This window comes from Panthera onca, chromosome A3, assembly GCF_046562875.1.
Source record: "Panthera onca isolate mPanOnc1 chromosome A3, mPanOnc1 haplotype 2, whole genome shotgun sequence".
Taxonomy (NCBI): domain Eukaryota; kingdom Metazoa; phylum Chordata; class Mammalia; order Carnivora; family Felidae; genus Panthera; species Panthera onca.
In genome coordinates, this window is record NC_138341.1 from 118,457,187 (window position 1) to 118,473,864 (window position 16,678).

General features: G+C 45.5%; 1 protein-coding gene across 1 annotated transcript in view; it reads left to right on the top strand.

Annotated features, from left to right (window-relative positions):
* The window catches only part of CTNNBL1 (catenin beta like 1), a 162,928-nt gene that overhangs the window by 122,494 nt on the left and 23,756 nt on the right, over nucleotides 1-16,678 (top strand). The window contains exons 12-13 of the mRNA XM_060617361.3: nucleotides 11,564-11,661; nucleotides 13,663-13,743. Coding sequence (XP_060473344.1) covers nucleotides 11,564-11,661; nucleotides 13,663-13,743 — 179 coding nt within the window. The remainder of the gene's footprint in view (nucleotides 1-11,563; nucleotides 11,662-13,662; nucleotides 13,744-16,678) is intronic.

Here is a 16,678-nt window from a genome sequence, read left to right on the forward strand (position 1 = left end):
GTTTCAGTGGGCCTATTTCAATGGAAAATGCATTCAAAATTTCAAACAACAGACATATTAAAAACTACTTTTTGGAAAAATAACCTTTAGGAATCTCATCATTTATATTCCAAGTGCTCATTTCTCCCTTTTTTTTCTTGCCTCTTCCTCCTAATATTTTCTTAAGGAAATTTGCAAACCTACAGGAAAGTTGAAAGAACTGTACAGTGCTCTCATACCCACCACTAGACTCTCTAGTTAACATTTCACTGTATTTGCTTTGTCACTTCTGTCCACCTCATCCGTCCATTTTATTTTTTTGATGTGGGAACTAAGTTGCAGACATCAGTACGCTTCACCATGAACACTTTGGGAGGAATATCATTAGCCTTGACTTCAATTTTTAAAAATAATGTGAAATCGCACAGTGAAATGCACACATCTCAAGTGCACCATTTGGCGATGTGGACAAATACATACTCTTGTAAGGTGCAGAACATTATCACTACCCAGAAACGCTTTGGGGATAAAGCGTTCACTAAGCATACTGTTTTTGAGATTCGCCCATGTTGTCGAGTGCATCAATGCCTTGTCCTTTTTTGGAGCTGTGTAATATTCCATGATGTGGGTGTATTTTTCCATTTTTCCTGTTGACAGACAATCTCGAGTTTGTGGCCATTATAGCCATTAAAACAATGCTGTGAACATTGTTTTTGTAGAATGTCTCGTGAACAAGTCTTTTTGCGGTCATGTATTTTCATTGTCTCTTGAGGGAATATCTAGGAGTGGAATTGCTGGGTCACTTGCTAGTTGTTCACATCCCTTTTTGATAGAATCTTGTAATTCAATTAAGGGAGGACCATATAAAGCCACTTTTCTCCTTTTACAAACAAGGATATCGAGGCCCAGAGAGTAGGTGGAGAAGAGACCTATTCAGAGCCATATAGAAGATTTTTTTCAAAGTTTGGATTAGAAGGGATGCCTGGGTAGCTCAGTCGGTTAAGCATCCAACTTCAGCTCAGGTCATGATCTCACCGCTCATGAGTTCGAGCCACACATCGCATCGGGCTCTGTGCTGACGGTGCAGAGCCTGCTTGGGATTCTCTGTCTCCCTCTCTCTCTCTGCCCCTCCCCAGCTCGTGTTCTGTCTCTGTCTCTGTTTCTCTCTCAAAAACAAACATTAAAAGCAACAACAACAACAAAAAACAAAGTTTGGACTGAAATCCCTGTCTCTTACCTCTATTCTGGTATTCTTTATGTCACACTTTACTTCCCCTGAGAAGAAGGCAAGGAAACTGGGTTTCTTTCTGAAAAATCATTAACTGTTTCAGTTTTTGCTAAAGGAGACGTAACTGTTAGACCCGAATGCTGTGTTTCTTTCAGATGTTTCTGTAATAATCTGAATATGGTCCTGTTTCTCCTGTACATTTCAAGAAATGTACATTTCAAGAAATCTTCCAGAATGATCTTCTGGAACACAAATTTGACCAGGTTGCTTCCTCTCCATCATGTGTTCTATAAGTCCAGTGGGATAGAGTCCTGACTCTTTAGTTGAAAGTGTGCAGCGTTCTTGCTTCTCTCACCTCGTCCTACATCTCGTCACCCACTCCCTGCAGCCTCTCCTGGTTGTGTTCCTTCGTATCCCTATGCCTTTCTTTCTTTTCTCTCTTTATTTTTTGAGAGAGAGAGAGCATGCATGTGCACATGAGTGGGGGGCGCGGAGCAAGGGAGGACAGAGAGAGAGGGAGAACGAGCATCTTAAACAGGCTCCAAGCTCAGCAGGGCTCGATCCCATGACCCTGGGATCATGACCTGAACTGAAATCAAGAGACAGACGCTCAACCGGCTGAGCCACCCAGGCGCCCCGTATCTCTGTATCTTTAATCTCTTGTGTATTGTTTACAATGACATTCCCCCTCTGTCTCTCTGATAAATTTCTCCTCATTCTAAAGAGGAGACTCTGAAGATTCCTTCATTCATCCAGACCCTCTCAGGGAGTCAATTACTCCTTTTTTATGCATGTGTATCTCTGACAGCTAACTCTTAACCCATGGTGTTTTCACAGGATGTCATATTCAGTATTAGTTGAATTTTCCTGGCACAAGACTAGATGCTGAAGGTAGAGAGATGAATACGATGTGGGCCCCACTTTTGAGGAGCTTACCATTATCGGGGAGATCCATACAGCAAAGTGGTTTCAGTACCGCATCCCCGGTACCCGTGTGGCCAGCAGTCTAGGAGAGCCCACCTCCCCACAGCCTTCCAGACATCAAGTATTTTGAAAAGCTCATCAAATGAAACTACCTCATGGCTTTATCGGCGGTACTAGTGAGGTTGAATGCTGCTTAAATATGCTTGCTGGGTATTTTTAACTCAGGAGGAAAATAATCAAGTTTTATTATAGTGGAACTAATTAGGTCACTTCCTGGCTGTGAAACCCTGGGAGGCAAACTTCTTTTCCTGGCTGAGTCTCTAGTTTCTTATCTATAAAATGGGAAGAGTAACGCACGTGTTTCATAGGATTGCTGTGAGAATGAAGTGAAGGAACGCATGCGAAGCACACAGAGGCACACAGTAGGTCTGTAACAAATACTGCTGCTTTAAGTCCCCAGTCTCCAGCCCAGCGCCTGCCACATATTCAGGATTCAGTGAATGTGTGTGAAAAATAGGAATATATGTATTTTGTATGTGTGTTTAAAGGCGCTATATATAGATGCTAACACAGATCCATCTGTCTTGAGAAGAGTGATTTGACTTGCATCAATATTCCACCGGAGTGGCTGAGCACACACGCGTGACTCTTCTTGGGTTCCCACGTCCCCTGCCAGACAGATGTCCATTACAATGAAATGCAAAAAAGGAAAAAATAATAATAAAGGCAGAGGAATGTAATGTTGTGGCTTGATTTGACAGGGCCTCCTGCTACTTCAGCTGCTAGTGCCAGGCATGAAACAGATTAATCTGTACTCCAACACACCACTGCTGAAGTCAAGACGGTTTAATTAGGGTATTTTAAACATCCTGTTTGCATCGAGAGTCTTACCAGAAAGCAGGATGTCTGCCTGTCTGGGGAAGTTCAGGGGGAGGTGGGGAGCAAGGATGGGCAATAAAACAGAGATGGTTTTAATTTTAGAAATGAGAGAAGAACACTTCGTATGATCTCCTTAAAACAAAAGAGCTAATGGCCTTAGATGTTCCATGGAAACAAAGGCAGCTCAGCCGCATGGCCTTGAATTCTAAAGTGGCCCTGCAAGATCTTGCCAAGACATGGGCCTGATGGTTTAAGTACAGGGACTGTTTCCATCCTAAGAATAGAGCTGTGGCTGACCCATATCTTTCTTAACCGTTTGGGCCACTGGAAGGCAGGTGCAGACTCTGAAGCTGGGTGGGCAGAGGGACCCTGAATTCATTGTCCAACCAGCCAGGCTGGGCCGGTATTTAAATGCCAGGCTGTGAGGACATTGATCAGCATTTGTATTTATCCATGGTCTGCACTACCCGCCCCCTCCCCTCCCACCTTTCCAACCTCCTCACCTTTCATCCTCCCTTCCCTCTGCCACTGGATCCCTTCCCAGTTCTCTGTCCATACCATGTGCACTCCAGCCTGATGTCTTCGATTCATGCTTCTCCATCTGCTTGACATAGCCTTATTCCCATTGCCCCCTTCTCCCTTCAAGGCTCATTTCTTGCTTTCTTCTCTTCTCCTAGGCTCAGCGCAGTAGTGTCTTGCCCACCAGTCTTCCCAGATACCCTGGCTAGGGGAGTATTTGCCTCCTCAGTAGTTTCTGCCTCTTTTTCATGCACTAGCACTTTCTATCAAGTAATTTTAGACATAAGAGACCACAAGCACCTGGAGGGAAGGATCAGTGTCTGATTGTCTTTGTCTTCAAACACTGTATCTTATACATTGTAGGATTCTATTTTATGAATAAATGAATGAATCCGTGTCAGTTCCAGTGTCTAAGACCCCTGGAGGCTGCCTCCTGTGGCCCAGCTCTGCTTACCAGTGCGTCTTCTTCCTTTTCGGTGAATGTAATCTTCCCGTGACGCACGGAACCCAAACTTCAAGAGATGCAAGTAGGACACCTCTGAAATCTCTTGGCACAGAAGGATAAGGAAGTCGTTTCGGGATTATTGCTATGTTCCTTGTCACCTTCTTCCCCCGTGCCCCACCTTGAGAGACCTGTTAATGGAGCACAGTCCATTTACCCTTGACTTCAGGAACACAGTCTAGATCTGCATCGTAAGAACTAAATGTGCCCATAGAATCCCAAATCCTAGCCACTGTCTCTCTACCAACTTTATCACAGAAAACTTGGAGCTATGAGCTCACGACCATTCACTTGCCAGCATAACACTACAGCCCTGTGTCACTCCCAGGGGTCCCTGAGAACAGTGTTTTCCTCTTGTCTCGATCTGTACAGCCAACCCTTCCTTACATTTCCTCCTCTTTCCTACTCCATCCCCAACTAAATTAGGGCGCTTCACGTAGTGCTACGCATGTTCCACACGTGCCAGTTAACTGTGTACTCGATTGTAGCTGTCTGTTTCTTAGCCTTGCTCGCAGGGCAATGAGCTCCTCTGGAATGGAGTGTCTTTTGACCTCTGTAGTGCCAGCACTTCGTACGTTGCCTGGCACATAGTAGTAGGTACTCAGAAGTCTGAGAAAAGGAATCACTGGTGTGGGCACCACTTCGTGCCCTGTTATTAATTGTCCTGTGGTTACAAAACTCCTAAAAGAGAGGGTGTTCTTCATTTCCTCTACAGACCACGTGCTGTGTTTTCAGTTCTGCAGCAAGAGCAAAAGGTGAATGATTACCCAGGCCGACTACATTTATTTTTATTAAAAAGTAGGACCCTCTCTGCTTATGGACGCCGTGTCCTTCAGCTTGCTAGTAAATAGCCACTGCCCACCTTAGGGCTGTCTGCAAGTCTCCCAGAACTTCTATTATTTGGCTTTATGGGTAGTCGCACATAAGAACTTTATTTTCGTCTATTGTAGGATTAAAGAGTCTGAGTGAGGTTGGCCTTACTCCATTGTAGGGTCAGAACAAATCTTGAGTTATAGGAGATAACCCTACCAGCTAAGAACGTCAGGCCACCTAAGTCTCTGTTTTTCTCAGCACAGGCCAATGAGGATGGTGCAGGCAGACTGAAACATGTTCGGTGGTAGGCATGTGATCAGGATGTGGTACGGAAGGGGCTAGGTGGCGATCTATGACAAGTGCATGGGTGAGAATCTCCTCTGAGATTCTTCTTCAAGACAGCAACTCTCAAGTGGATGTCTGTTGGGTGCCTATTATGTACCTAGCTCGCTTGGCATAATGGATTTAACAGATGGAGGGGATAACCCCACTTTACAAACAGGAAAGCTGAGACTTAGTGATTAAACAGTGTGCCCATGGTTTAATTTAACCAGCTAGTGAGTGCCAGCATCAGGATTCAAATCCAAGTCTGTCTGATCCTAAAAGCCCCGCATAAGGTTAATTAGTTAATTTACTTGTTGGCCTTTCTGGAACAGGGTCCAGGAGTTGGACTTCTTGCTGTACCCATGTGTCTTTCTCAGCGGTGGACCACTGGTTGGCCTGGTTGTTAATGGGCCTGTCTGTGGGTAAATAGCTCTCCTCACAGAGAGAGGTGTTGTTTTGACCTCTTGGGATTTGGACCACCCTTTTTTAAGAATGAGGATGGGAAATGTTACCCATCCCATTCTTTACAAAAACAGTGAACACTGTGGGAGGCTAGTTGGAGTGACTGCCACGGTGTGGTTTGTGCCGTTCTGGAAAGACCTCTGATCTGGATATACTAGGTCATGGGTTCTTAGCCAAGGAGCCATCCTTGAGAGATGGGAACACGCTGAAATTCCATGGAGATGTTACATTTGTGTAGATATTTTGCAAAGGATGGCATACATAGGGTTCATCAGATTCTTAAAAGTTTCTGTCATGATTTTAAAAGAAGATAAACTGCACATCTAGATTCGAGTGGCCCACAAAGGTACTTTTGATCCGAAGCAAATCACATCCCATATCAGGGTTATTGCTTCTATACTTGAAATTCCAGTGGAGTTGAAACAAAGATTTCTGATTCTTCTTCTGGCTCTGAAAATTACAGAATCCTAACTGACCCTAGAGAATCAAACTTTTAGTCCCCTTGCAGGTACTGAGGGGTCTAACCCATTGTGTCTAATCACCCTTGAAAGTCCCTTAAAGAGATTTGAACTAAGGAAGAGGGCCCAGGACCACCCCTCTAGGCAGTTTCACTAATTAGGGTCTGAGGCTGGCAGTTGTCTGACTGTTGAGCAGGGCACTGGCAGGCAGGGGCTCACACTGGCACAATTTCAGTACCAGCTCTCTAATACTCCACTAAGACCCCAACCTCCCTACTTAGTGACTTCAAAATGTAGATATGCTTGGCCTCTCCCCTCGGGAGCCTTGTGGATCCCTTTAATATGTGTGTGTGTGTGTGTTCTGTTCTCCCTGGGCCCTGCCTTAGAGGTTGTTTTCTACAGTGGGAGTCCCCACATCCACCCCATCTGCGTTGACAGCTCCATAGCCATCCTTCGCCTCCATTTTATCCTGTCGAAATGACAGAGCAGCTGAGCGGTGCTGGCCAGCAGATAAACCTGTTATCTCCCCTGCTCTCTGTGCCAGCAGCTCTCCCCATCTTCTTGGTGCATGAAAAATTGACACCACCTTGGGCTGAAATCTGTTCCTAGGGAAGCTACATTTATTAGGGGCTAATGAAACTGTGTGTGTGTGTGTGTGTGTGTGTGTGTGTGTGTGTGTGTGTGTGAGAGAGAGAGAGAGAGAGAGAGAGAGAGAGAGAGAGAGGAAGAGAAAGAAAGTGTAAAACTTGGGGTGGCTGAAGTGTTTTCCTGTCTGGCAGGCACCAGCCAGCCACAGCGCCCGGAGAGATGGAAGGTACATAAGCAGCTTCAGGTCTCCTGAAATTGACAACCTGTTCTTTACTTAGTATCCCAAACAAATAGGTAAATGCCATTTGTTCTTAGTATATACCCCTGCAGTTGATCAAGATCTCTCCTGCTCCAGGCTGGGATGAGCTATAGGAATGCATGCTAATATGACCTAGTGCCAAAAAGCTTATTCTGTGTATTACATTTTCCTCTTTGAAAATTACAGCTCTGATACCTCACCGTTCCGCCAGCACCCCACCCCCCGCCTCGCTCAGGTATACAGAGAATGGTCTCTTGTAGCTCTTCCCCATCCATTCAATCAGCAAGAGTCAGAGGGAAAATTGAGAAGTTCTGGTTCAGTATTTGCAGAGCTGCCGAAAACCCAAAGTCTCTTCTTTATTTGGAATCTGGTAGAAACCGCTTCTGGAAAGAGTAATTCAGTAAAAGAGAGGAAAGAGGGGTTGTTATTCATGTCTTACTCCATATGGCCTATTGCTTCGTTTTCCTCTCATTAAAACTGTAGAGTTTTTTTTAAATCCACATTTACATAGTGCCAATCTTTTGGACACAATGAGTGCCACATGAAGTATATTGTCAGGCTTTGCATGGTTTAGTTTCTGGTCTGTTTTATCTTTCATCTATAAAAGCTTTGATGTTTACCTTTTATATGTGGGAAGCATATAACAACATAGGAGGGAAGCTTACTGTTTACAGTCAGGCATCTTAGGTTGAAACCTAAGTTCCCACCACTGACTGAAGGACATGTACCTTAAGTCAGTTAACTAACCTCTCTGAGCCTTGGATTCTACATTTACAAGATGAGAATAGTACCTTTCTCACAGCTTAGTAGTGATGATTCAATGAGAAAATTGTGTATAGACTCAAATAAGCCTACTGTCATAGATAGACAATAGGTGGCAATTATTATTGTACCCTACTTCTTGCCAGTAGGTGTTTGAAGCCACTTACAGCGGACGGTCTGGTGGTACTAAACCTTAGGTTTGAATAAGAATTTGTCAAAACACAAATTCAGACTGGGGGAAATATTTGCAACATACATGACAAAAGGATAATGCTCTTCATTTACAGACAGCTTGTAGGAATCAAATTGGCAAAGGATAAGGCCAGGCAGTTCACCCATAAAGCAATACAGGTGGTCAGTAAATATCAGAAAAGGTGCTCAACCTTGTTCGTAACAAGAACAAAAACATGCTAATCAAAAAAGATCCCATTTTTCACCTTCCATGTTGTCATAATTTTTAAGTTGGACAGTATCCAATCTGAGCGAGGATATGGGAAAACAGGTACTCTTTTATAATATATATGTAATTCTGCTTCCATTCTCCGTGTGTGTGTGTGTGTGTGTGTGTGTGTGTGTGTGTGTGTACACTGAGAGTGGACATAGAATCGGTACAACCTTTTTGGCAAATAATTTGTCAGTGTCTTTTGACACATGCAAATAGCTTTTGACTCCCCCAATTCCACTCTTAGGAATTTGCACACGTGCAAAAGTGTATTCCTTACCAGAAATAAAAGTATACTTGCCAGAATATGTGCACGTGGATGTTTATTGCTTCATTGTTTCTAATAGCAAAAACAAACAAACAACCGAAAACTGGAAACCACCTAAAGTATTAATGATTGGGTGAGGCACTAAATTATGATAAATAATGTCAGTAGAATTCTAGATGGCCATTAGAAAAAAAACTAAATATGTGCTGATATAGAAAGGTATAATATTTTTTTTTCCTCTTCTCTGAAAATGTACACAAGATACCTACCTGTAGGTTTTCTTCCCCTTGGGAAGAGGAAAAGGGTAGTGAGAGGAGTTTGTGAAAAGACAAATATTAGGTGTTCAATAAATATTTGTTGAATACATTTTATACCTTTGTGTATAGTCTGGTTTTTACCATGTGCGTCCATTACTTTTATTTTAAAATCCATTGGTGGAGCATGGAGGGAATCACTAATAAGGCAGTAAAAGAAATTGTTTCCTATAGTTGAGCATAAATTCATCTTTGAGCTTCCCAGTAGCCAAGGCAAAGAGGGAACCCTGATAAGCACAAAAAATTCATCAGGAAAGAGAAACATTTTCCTAATCTTCATCTCTAAAAGGACTAGCTGCTGAGGGTTGGTCAAAACTCCCAATTTAGTCTTGTCCTCCCCAGCTTAAAATTCGTGAGTAGATTCTTGCCACTTTTCTTCATGATCCAACCTCTGCCACCTAACTGGCCTCCCCTCTTCCATGTGGATATGACAGTCCATGCACACTGACCTTTGCATATATCGTTCCTTCTGCCTGCAGTGCTCTCTCCTCTTCTCTACCTGGTCGTCAGCCATGGCTGTTGTTTTGGGCTTTTTAAAGATTTTCAGTTGTTAGTTACCTCCACTGGTAATCCTTTTAGGTCAGATATCCCTTATCTGTGCTCCCCGAGTCCCCTGTGCCTACCTCAGCGATGGAACTTGTCACACTGTACTGTAATTATTGTTTTGTTTTCCCCACTAGACAAGGAGCTCCTCAAGGTTAGGGATAATGTGTTGATTGTTTGGGGGCCCTGAGCACCAAGTGTTTGCCAGGCACAAAGACCAGCAAGTGGTCAGTGAATGACTGAATGAGTAAGCTGAAGTTTGAGTCCTGCCTGTTTCGCCAGTTAACTAGCTGTGCCAACAAGTGTTTTTTGAGTAGGGGAGTCAAGGAGAAGCCTCACTGAGAAGATCACAGCTGAATTAAACTGGGTGTGAAGACTGAGCCGTGCGGATAATCTGGTGAAGAGCATTTCGGGTAGAGGAGACAGCAGGCACAGGAGCTCCAGAGTAGGAGCGTGCCTGACATTAGAAGCAGTGTTTAGTCTGAGTGAGTTGGGGGCCATCGGAGGGTTTTATACAGAGGAATGAGGGGATCTGACTTTGGGTTTTAACCTAAAGGATCATTCTGACTGCTCTATGGAGATTAGGCCAGGGCGGGCGAGAGTGGAAGCAGAGAGACCCCCACAAGTAGGCTGTTGAGTATTCTAGCCAGGGATGAGGGTGATTTGGACCAAAGCAGCCACAGTGGAGGCAGCAGAAAGAAGAGGTGGGATTCTAGGTATGATGTGAAGAGAAAGCTGACAAGGTTTCTTTCCTATGGGACCTGTGAGAAAAGAGAGAGAGAATAAGGGACATCTCCACTGTTTTTGGCTTGAGGAACTGGAGAACCTGGTTGCCATTAACTAGGTGGAAAAGACCGCGGGGAACAGATCTGAGGAGGCAGATCGGGAGTTTGATTTGGGACATACTCGGTTTAAAGGAGCTGTTGACAACCACGTGCAGAAAGCAGGTAGAAAGGCAGACACGTGAGTCTGTGTTCAGAGAACAAGACTGGCCCGTAGACCTGCGTTGTAAGTGGTTTTAAAAGCCGCGGGACTAGCATGGGGCTTCCCAGGGAAGTGAAGGTAGGTGGAAGATAGAATGCCAACCTACTCCAGCATTAAGAGATTGGAGACATAGGGGCGCCTGGGTAGCTCAGTTAAGCGTCCAACTCTTGATTTCTCAAGGTTCATGAGATCGAGCCCACATTGCTCTGTGCTGACAGCACGGAGCCTGCTTGGGATTGTTTCTCTGCCTCTCTCTCTGCCCCTCCCCTGCATGCGCTTGGGCGTGTGCATGCGCTCTCTCTCTCTTTCTCTCTTTTTAAATAAATAAATGTTTTAAGAAGAGAGAAATCAAGGACATGAAGAGGCAGGAACACTTCTGACATACGTGAGGAAAAAACAGACTCAGTCTGTGCTATGGTAATTGCCGACCTGTGGCTTTAATGAATAGTCAAGTGACTTTCTGAGAATTCAAGAAAAGTCTGACCTGTGAAGATGTTCTTAGTCCCTCTCCAAATAGAATATTTGTTGCCCACACGGTGGGCATTATTTCAGAATAAACTTCACTCTGCCATTTCTCCACGACTAGACTTCTGCTGCCTCCTTTTCAAGGTCATTATTCTTGATTTTAAAAAATTCTTTTTAAAGAAAAGAATCTCTTCACTGCTAAAGCCTATAATATACCCTTCAATTACCCTCTTCTTCCCAAGGTAGAAAAATAGTAGCTCATAATAGAAGCCTGTGGGTTATGTGAACTCAAAAAGCATTGTCACCATTTTGAAGTATTTACTGTCCAGCTGCTTTCGAACTTGAAGTAGGGAGTTTTAGTTGCACCAGAAGTGGCAACCCTGGGACCCTATCATATTTCTTGCTTAATTCTGGGATGTTTACTTGGGAAAAGTATAAGGTAATTTGAGAATATGATAGAATACATTTTACTTGTTCTTTATATACTCATCTCAAAGCTGATAGTCATACTCTGTTCACAGGTTATTTCTGCAAATGGGAGATTAGTTTAAGGTTCTGTTGTGGACAATAAAAATCAATTCCAGGCAGACTAGAAATTCTAACTTAGTTTTGATTCACTTGCTCAAGTTGTCCTTGAGGATATCATCCCTTTTGAATATGTTTCTTGTGCAGTATGTGAAGATCAGTTCAGGTTTGCAATGACACAGTTTAGGTTCTTGTCTTATTAATCAATAGCGGCAGTCAGGGAGGCCTACTTACTCCTCCTCCAATAGAACCAGGGCAGGCTTGGAGAGAGGTAATAATTACTGCTCTGATCACAGCATGTTCTCTTTTCTCCTTCCCAACCCAGAGCATGTCTGTTCGATCCTGGCTTCCCTCCTGCGGAACCTGAGAGGACAGCAGCGAACCCGGCTTCTGAATAAATTCACTGAAAATGACAGTGAGAAGGTGGGTGCCTGCTACACGGTAAGGAGGGGCCCAGGGCCGTCAGGGCAAAAGGAGTGCTGAGCTGAGCTCCTGCCCTAAAATACCTTCTCCAGCATTGCTTTGGGTCTTAGAGGTTGTTCTGGTGACTCTGCCTGTCATCTCCAGATACATCCGTCTGGGCACAGTAACACCTTAGGATGGCAGCAACCAGCACCTTAGGAAGATTTTTAGACCCAGGCAGAGTGGGTTGTAATAGGATTTGGGTTAAGGGTTGCACAGCATGGCAAAGCGATTAAGAACATAGCCTCTGGATTCCGACATCTGGATTTGAATCTGGTTTTGCTCTTTTCAAGATGTGTGCCACTCTGAGCCTCATTTTCCCTATCTGTAGGATGGACACATTAATTCCCATCTTGAGGAAGAGTCAATGAGAGGAAGTTTAAATGAGTCCTTACTAGGTGGTGGTGATGGAAATGAAGGCTCCGTTGTGGACATAAAGAAAGGGTTGAGCCTGTCCTTAGAGGGACTGTGGAACATGGGAATGATCACATAAATGAGATTAGATAGATATTATGTTGTTACCTAGTGTGCCATACCAAAAAAAGATTTTTAACAGTGATAGGGCCCACCATCTATTTAATGATTCCTGTGGATTGGGTCACTCAGCAGGTCCCTTACGTTCTTTGTATATTCTCACAACACCGTGTGGTTTACCCTTTGTGTAGGTATTGTTCACATCTGCAGAAGAAGAAGCCGATGCTTAGAGTCATGTCATTTGCCCACGATCACTCTCTACGATGATCCCACCACTCACTAGTCACAAGTTAGATCATTCTAGATGCATAACATTAAGGACGAAAGTCCCTTTTATTGCATGCAATAATCTCGTTCCTTCCCACCGCCAGGTAAGGCTGAAAGTTTGTTGTACTTCGGAGAGAGGTTTATGACTGTCTCTCTGACCAGTTTTTCCAGCCTCACTGGCAGCATAGCATGGGGAAGAAGCCATCGTGAAGTCAGGCATAGAACACCTTAGCAGTCATGTCACCCTGGTGACATTTAACATCTGTGCCTCAGTTTCTTCATCTTTAAAATTAGGGTCACTGTCTGTCTCTCCTGCCCACATTCTCAGGTTTTTGTAAGGTGTAAGGAAATAATGGACACGAAAATATTCGGTAAACTGAAATATACAAGATCTTGGGGGTGTCAGTATTATCCAGAGAGGGTTTGGGCACAGTCCTCCTGGACTCTGATGCCGTGTTGAAGCACCATCTGCTGTTAACCACTGTAAGCTCTTGAGTAAATACCAGGGTTGCCAAGAGCCGTGGCTGTGCCAGCCTAGTAAAGAGAGAGGTTAGAAGTCTAGGCTGGTTTCACAGTGTTTGTTCAGTCTTTTGGAAGTCTTAGGCAAAAATGAAACTTTTTCAAACCCACTGAGTGTTCCTCAGGCCATGTTTGAAGCGTGACTTTTGCTAAGTTGAAAACTGATTTTTAAGTTATCGCTGAGCAAAAGTCAGGGCCTTTTTTTAAGTTGCTGAAAGAGTTTTTTTTCTTGTACTCTCTTCTGACTCGAAAGCAACTAAAGAGATTTTACGCAGACCTTTTTAAAAAAAGATCAGCTCTGGGGTAGAATCCGAACATGAAAGGTTTCAGTTGGAAAAAAATTTCTGTAAAGTTCTAAGTGAATATCAAGTATGTAACTTCAAGCTCCTTCTCTTTGCAAGAAGGGACTGGAATTCTTATTTATTTATTTATATTTAACAACTTGAATTCGTGGGAGCCCTGGCCAACCTGGAAACGCAGCCTCCTTGTGGGACTAGGCCTGCATTCAGACTGCATCCGCCCCAGGGGTCTGCTCGCTCTGCCCCGGCCCTTCCGTCCATTCCTGCTGGTTTCCTACGCAGAGCTCGTAGCCGACGTCGGAAGCAGGCGGTAGAGGGGCCTCCTGTTGGGAGGGGCTCCACTGTTCTCTTGCCTTGGTGTGCTTTTTCCTTCTCACTCATGTCTGAAACATCTCTCTTTCAGGTTGACAGACTGATGGAGCTGCATTTTAAATACCTGGACGCAATGCAGGTGGCCGACAAGAAGATTGAAGGGGAGAAACATGTACGTATCCCTGCCTGTCTTCTGCCGGCTGTTGACTTGCATGCCGTTCGGGTCTCTTTGTACCTTCTCTCTCCCCGCAGGACAGGCAAGGGCACAGGTGCCACCTACCCCCCGTGCCACCTGGCCTGGTGTTAGCATGGAGCGGATGACCGTCTGCCAGTGGTTATGACCGCTCTTCTAATAGGAGTGGAAGTGCTTTCGGAGGAAGGATCCCTGTCTGACCTGGGGGTCTGGGTGATAGCACGAGTACCCCTGACACGAGCAAAGTGCAGGGCTGTGACTTGGTACCACGTTGGCCGAGCTGGCAGAGTCTGTCTTAGTTCACACTCCTGCTGGCTGCTGTAGTCATAAGGGGAGCACCCGAGGGAAGGGTGATCTCAGGGGATAAGAACTGGAAAGAAAGTCTGAGGTCACTGAATCCAGATGAAAAACTGGAGACCCGGAGAAGGGAGACTCAGAGGCACCGCAGCGGAGCCTGCGTAGCAGGTTCCAGCGGACCGACCCTAATTTCTTCCGCTGGCAGCTGCTGAAAATGAAATTTGTTAGGTTTTTGTCTTGAGGGACTGTGTTTGCTGTGCTGGTGTCCTGCCTTCCGTACTTTCCACCTGATTCCGTTTTGTTCTCTGCCGTCTCTGGCCTCTGCCTTTCTCATCTGTCTCCTTCACTGGGGCAGAGACTCTTGTCTGTTGTTTAATGTCGATCTGTATTCTCACCCCTGCGAGACATTCCTCAGTCTTTGGTCACATTGCAAAAGGATCCTTTCCTTGTTTTTTTCAAAGTCTGTAATAGACTTCACTTTCCTTGTGATCTTGATTTGCCGTATCACTCCATTCTCTTTTCATTCTTCTTGCCTTAAAGCGCACTTGAGGCTTTTGACCCTCACTGGTGGGAGAGTCAGTTTCAGCACCTGGTCCCATCGTGTTGGGACAGTCCGGCTGCGGGGCGGGCCGTGTGCACAGGGACTTACACTAGCATTTGCCCTCAAGCTAGGCCTCAGGCCAGAGCGAGAGCTTGGAGGGGAGACAGTGACCCTGTTGTCTGTCCTGTTTCTCTTCACCCCTCGTATCTACCCCTCCCTTTTTACAAAATATGCACCTCCATTTATGAATGCCAGTGGACAGATAGCTGTGGTTATCATTCTTGTGATTTGCCTAAACCTAGTAAGTCCTCAGATGTTTGTTGATTGATTGAATTGACTGCCTGGGACATTCTTCGTTTATACGCTGATACTACTGCAAGATAAAAGGCCGGGACTGAATTCTGAGGCTGGACTTCAGATGCCAGCATGTTAAGCACGCAGTTGCTTCGTTCCACCCTCCCACTGCCTTTATTTTGTCCTTTGATTGAGGTTTCCTTTTCCGTCTTTTCTTCCCTTTCCGGTAACTTGTGAGGATGGCCGCTTAGTGACTATTTAAGTGCCAGAGTGATGTCTTCTTTTTCTTCATCTGAATGATAATTAGAAACAAACTGAAATTTCCCTGGACTTTTGGAGGGACACAGCCATGAGACAGTTAGAACTCCAGCTCTGGCTGAAGACCCGTGTTATCTGCTAGAGGAAGTTTTCAGGGAGAGAGAGAGCACCTGGGAGTCTAGAGACCTGGAATTTTAGGCAAGCACCGCCTCTCAGTCCCTGCCTGGCCGTGGCTCGTCAAACCATGCTTCGTGTAGCCCGTTCCCTAACTGAAATGTAGCAGCAGAGGTGACCTCTCAGGTCCTCCTCTGCTTAAAGTAGTGCCTCAGGTTCAAGTGAACATCCTCTAGGGACCCTGCCAGCTTTTAGCAGCGGGGTGGAGGACAAGCAGAGTGAGAGGCTGATCAGTGACCGAACTGTCCCGAATACAGAGGAGCAGCGGCCTCGGAGAAAAGGTTGGTGAGTGGGGAGTCGCAGGACCCCGGGTTTGAATCCCAGCTCTGCCACGTCCTGGCTCTGAGACCTCGGACAGATGAGCTGACCTCTCTAAACTTTGGTTTTCTCATCTGTAAAATGGAAATAACACTTCCCTCTTGGGGTTGTTATAACACTAAGCATAAAGTATATAAAGCACCTTGCTGAATTTGGAGGAACCGTGGCCCCTGCTTGGTGCTCCTAGCTTCCTTTGCAGTTCTTGTCAACTTTTAAGCTAGTCGGGCAGTCCTTTTCCTGAGGGCATCCCCCTTGCCATCTGTCCCGGAAGGAGTCCCCCTGCCAGACCAAAGTTGGCACCGTCATCTACGTCATTTGAGGGGAAGCTGGAGTAGACGTTTTGCTGATGGAGACCGAGTAAGCTGCTGGGCGCGAGGGGGGGCAGCTTGCGCGCGGCCGGTGGGAAACTTGGCCTGCTTCCCACCAGATTATCTGTTATCAGCATCGAAGAGGGTGTGAAATTGATTAGCACCGACGGAGAGTAATTGCTGCAGCCACTCTGCCCCGGCGTTCACCGAGCTTCTGTGTGCCACGGGCACCGGGGCCCCTGCCATTCCCTGACAGACCTCTGTCTCCTTGATGCCAAGGCCGTTTTGCTGGGCACTGGCAAACATTCCAAGGCCATTAGTGCCCAGCAGCCTCGGCGCTGCGCAGAGAGACAGGGCAGGGTGGGGGGCGAAGGATGCATGCGTGAGCAGCGCTCTCTGCCAGCACTCTGGCTCCATCCTGGCAGATGCAGCCGCCTCGCAGGTGGACGGTGACTCGGAACAAAACGACCTCCTTTTCACCTCTCCTGCAAGGAGTCTTCTCTCCTAAGTCATGAGCAATTTGCTGCCTCACCCCACCCGTCTCCATTAAACTTGGATGTCCTACACCCGTTGGGAACTCAGCAAATATTTGTTGACTCGAATTGAATGCTTATTTCTCAGGCATTTGATGACATTGACCGTTAGATCAGTAATGAATAAATATCTCACGCACTTCGCCAAGTCTGCAACAAAAAAGACCTTAGATAGCAGGGTCAGGTATTGA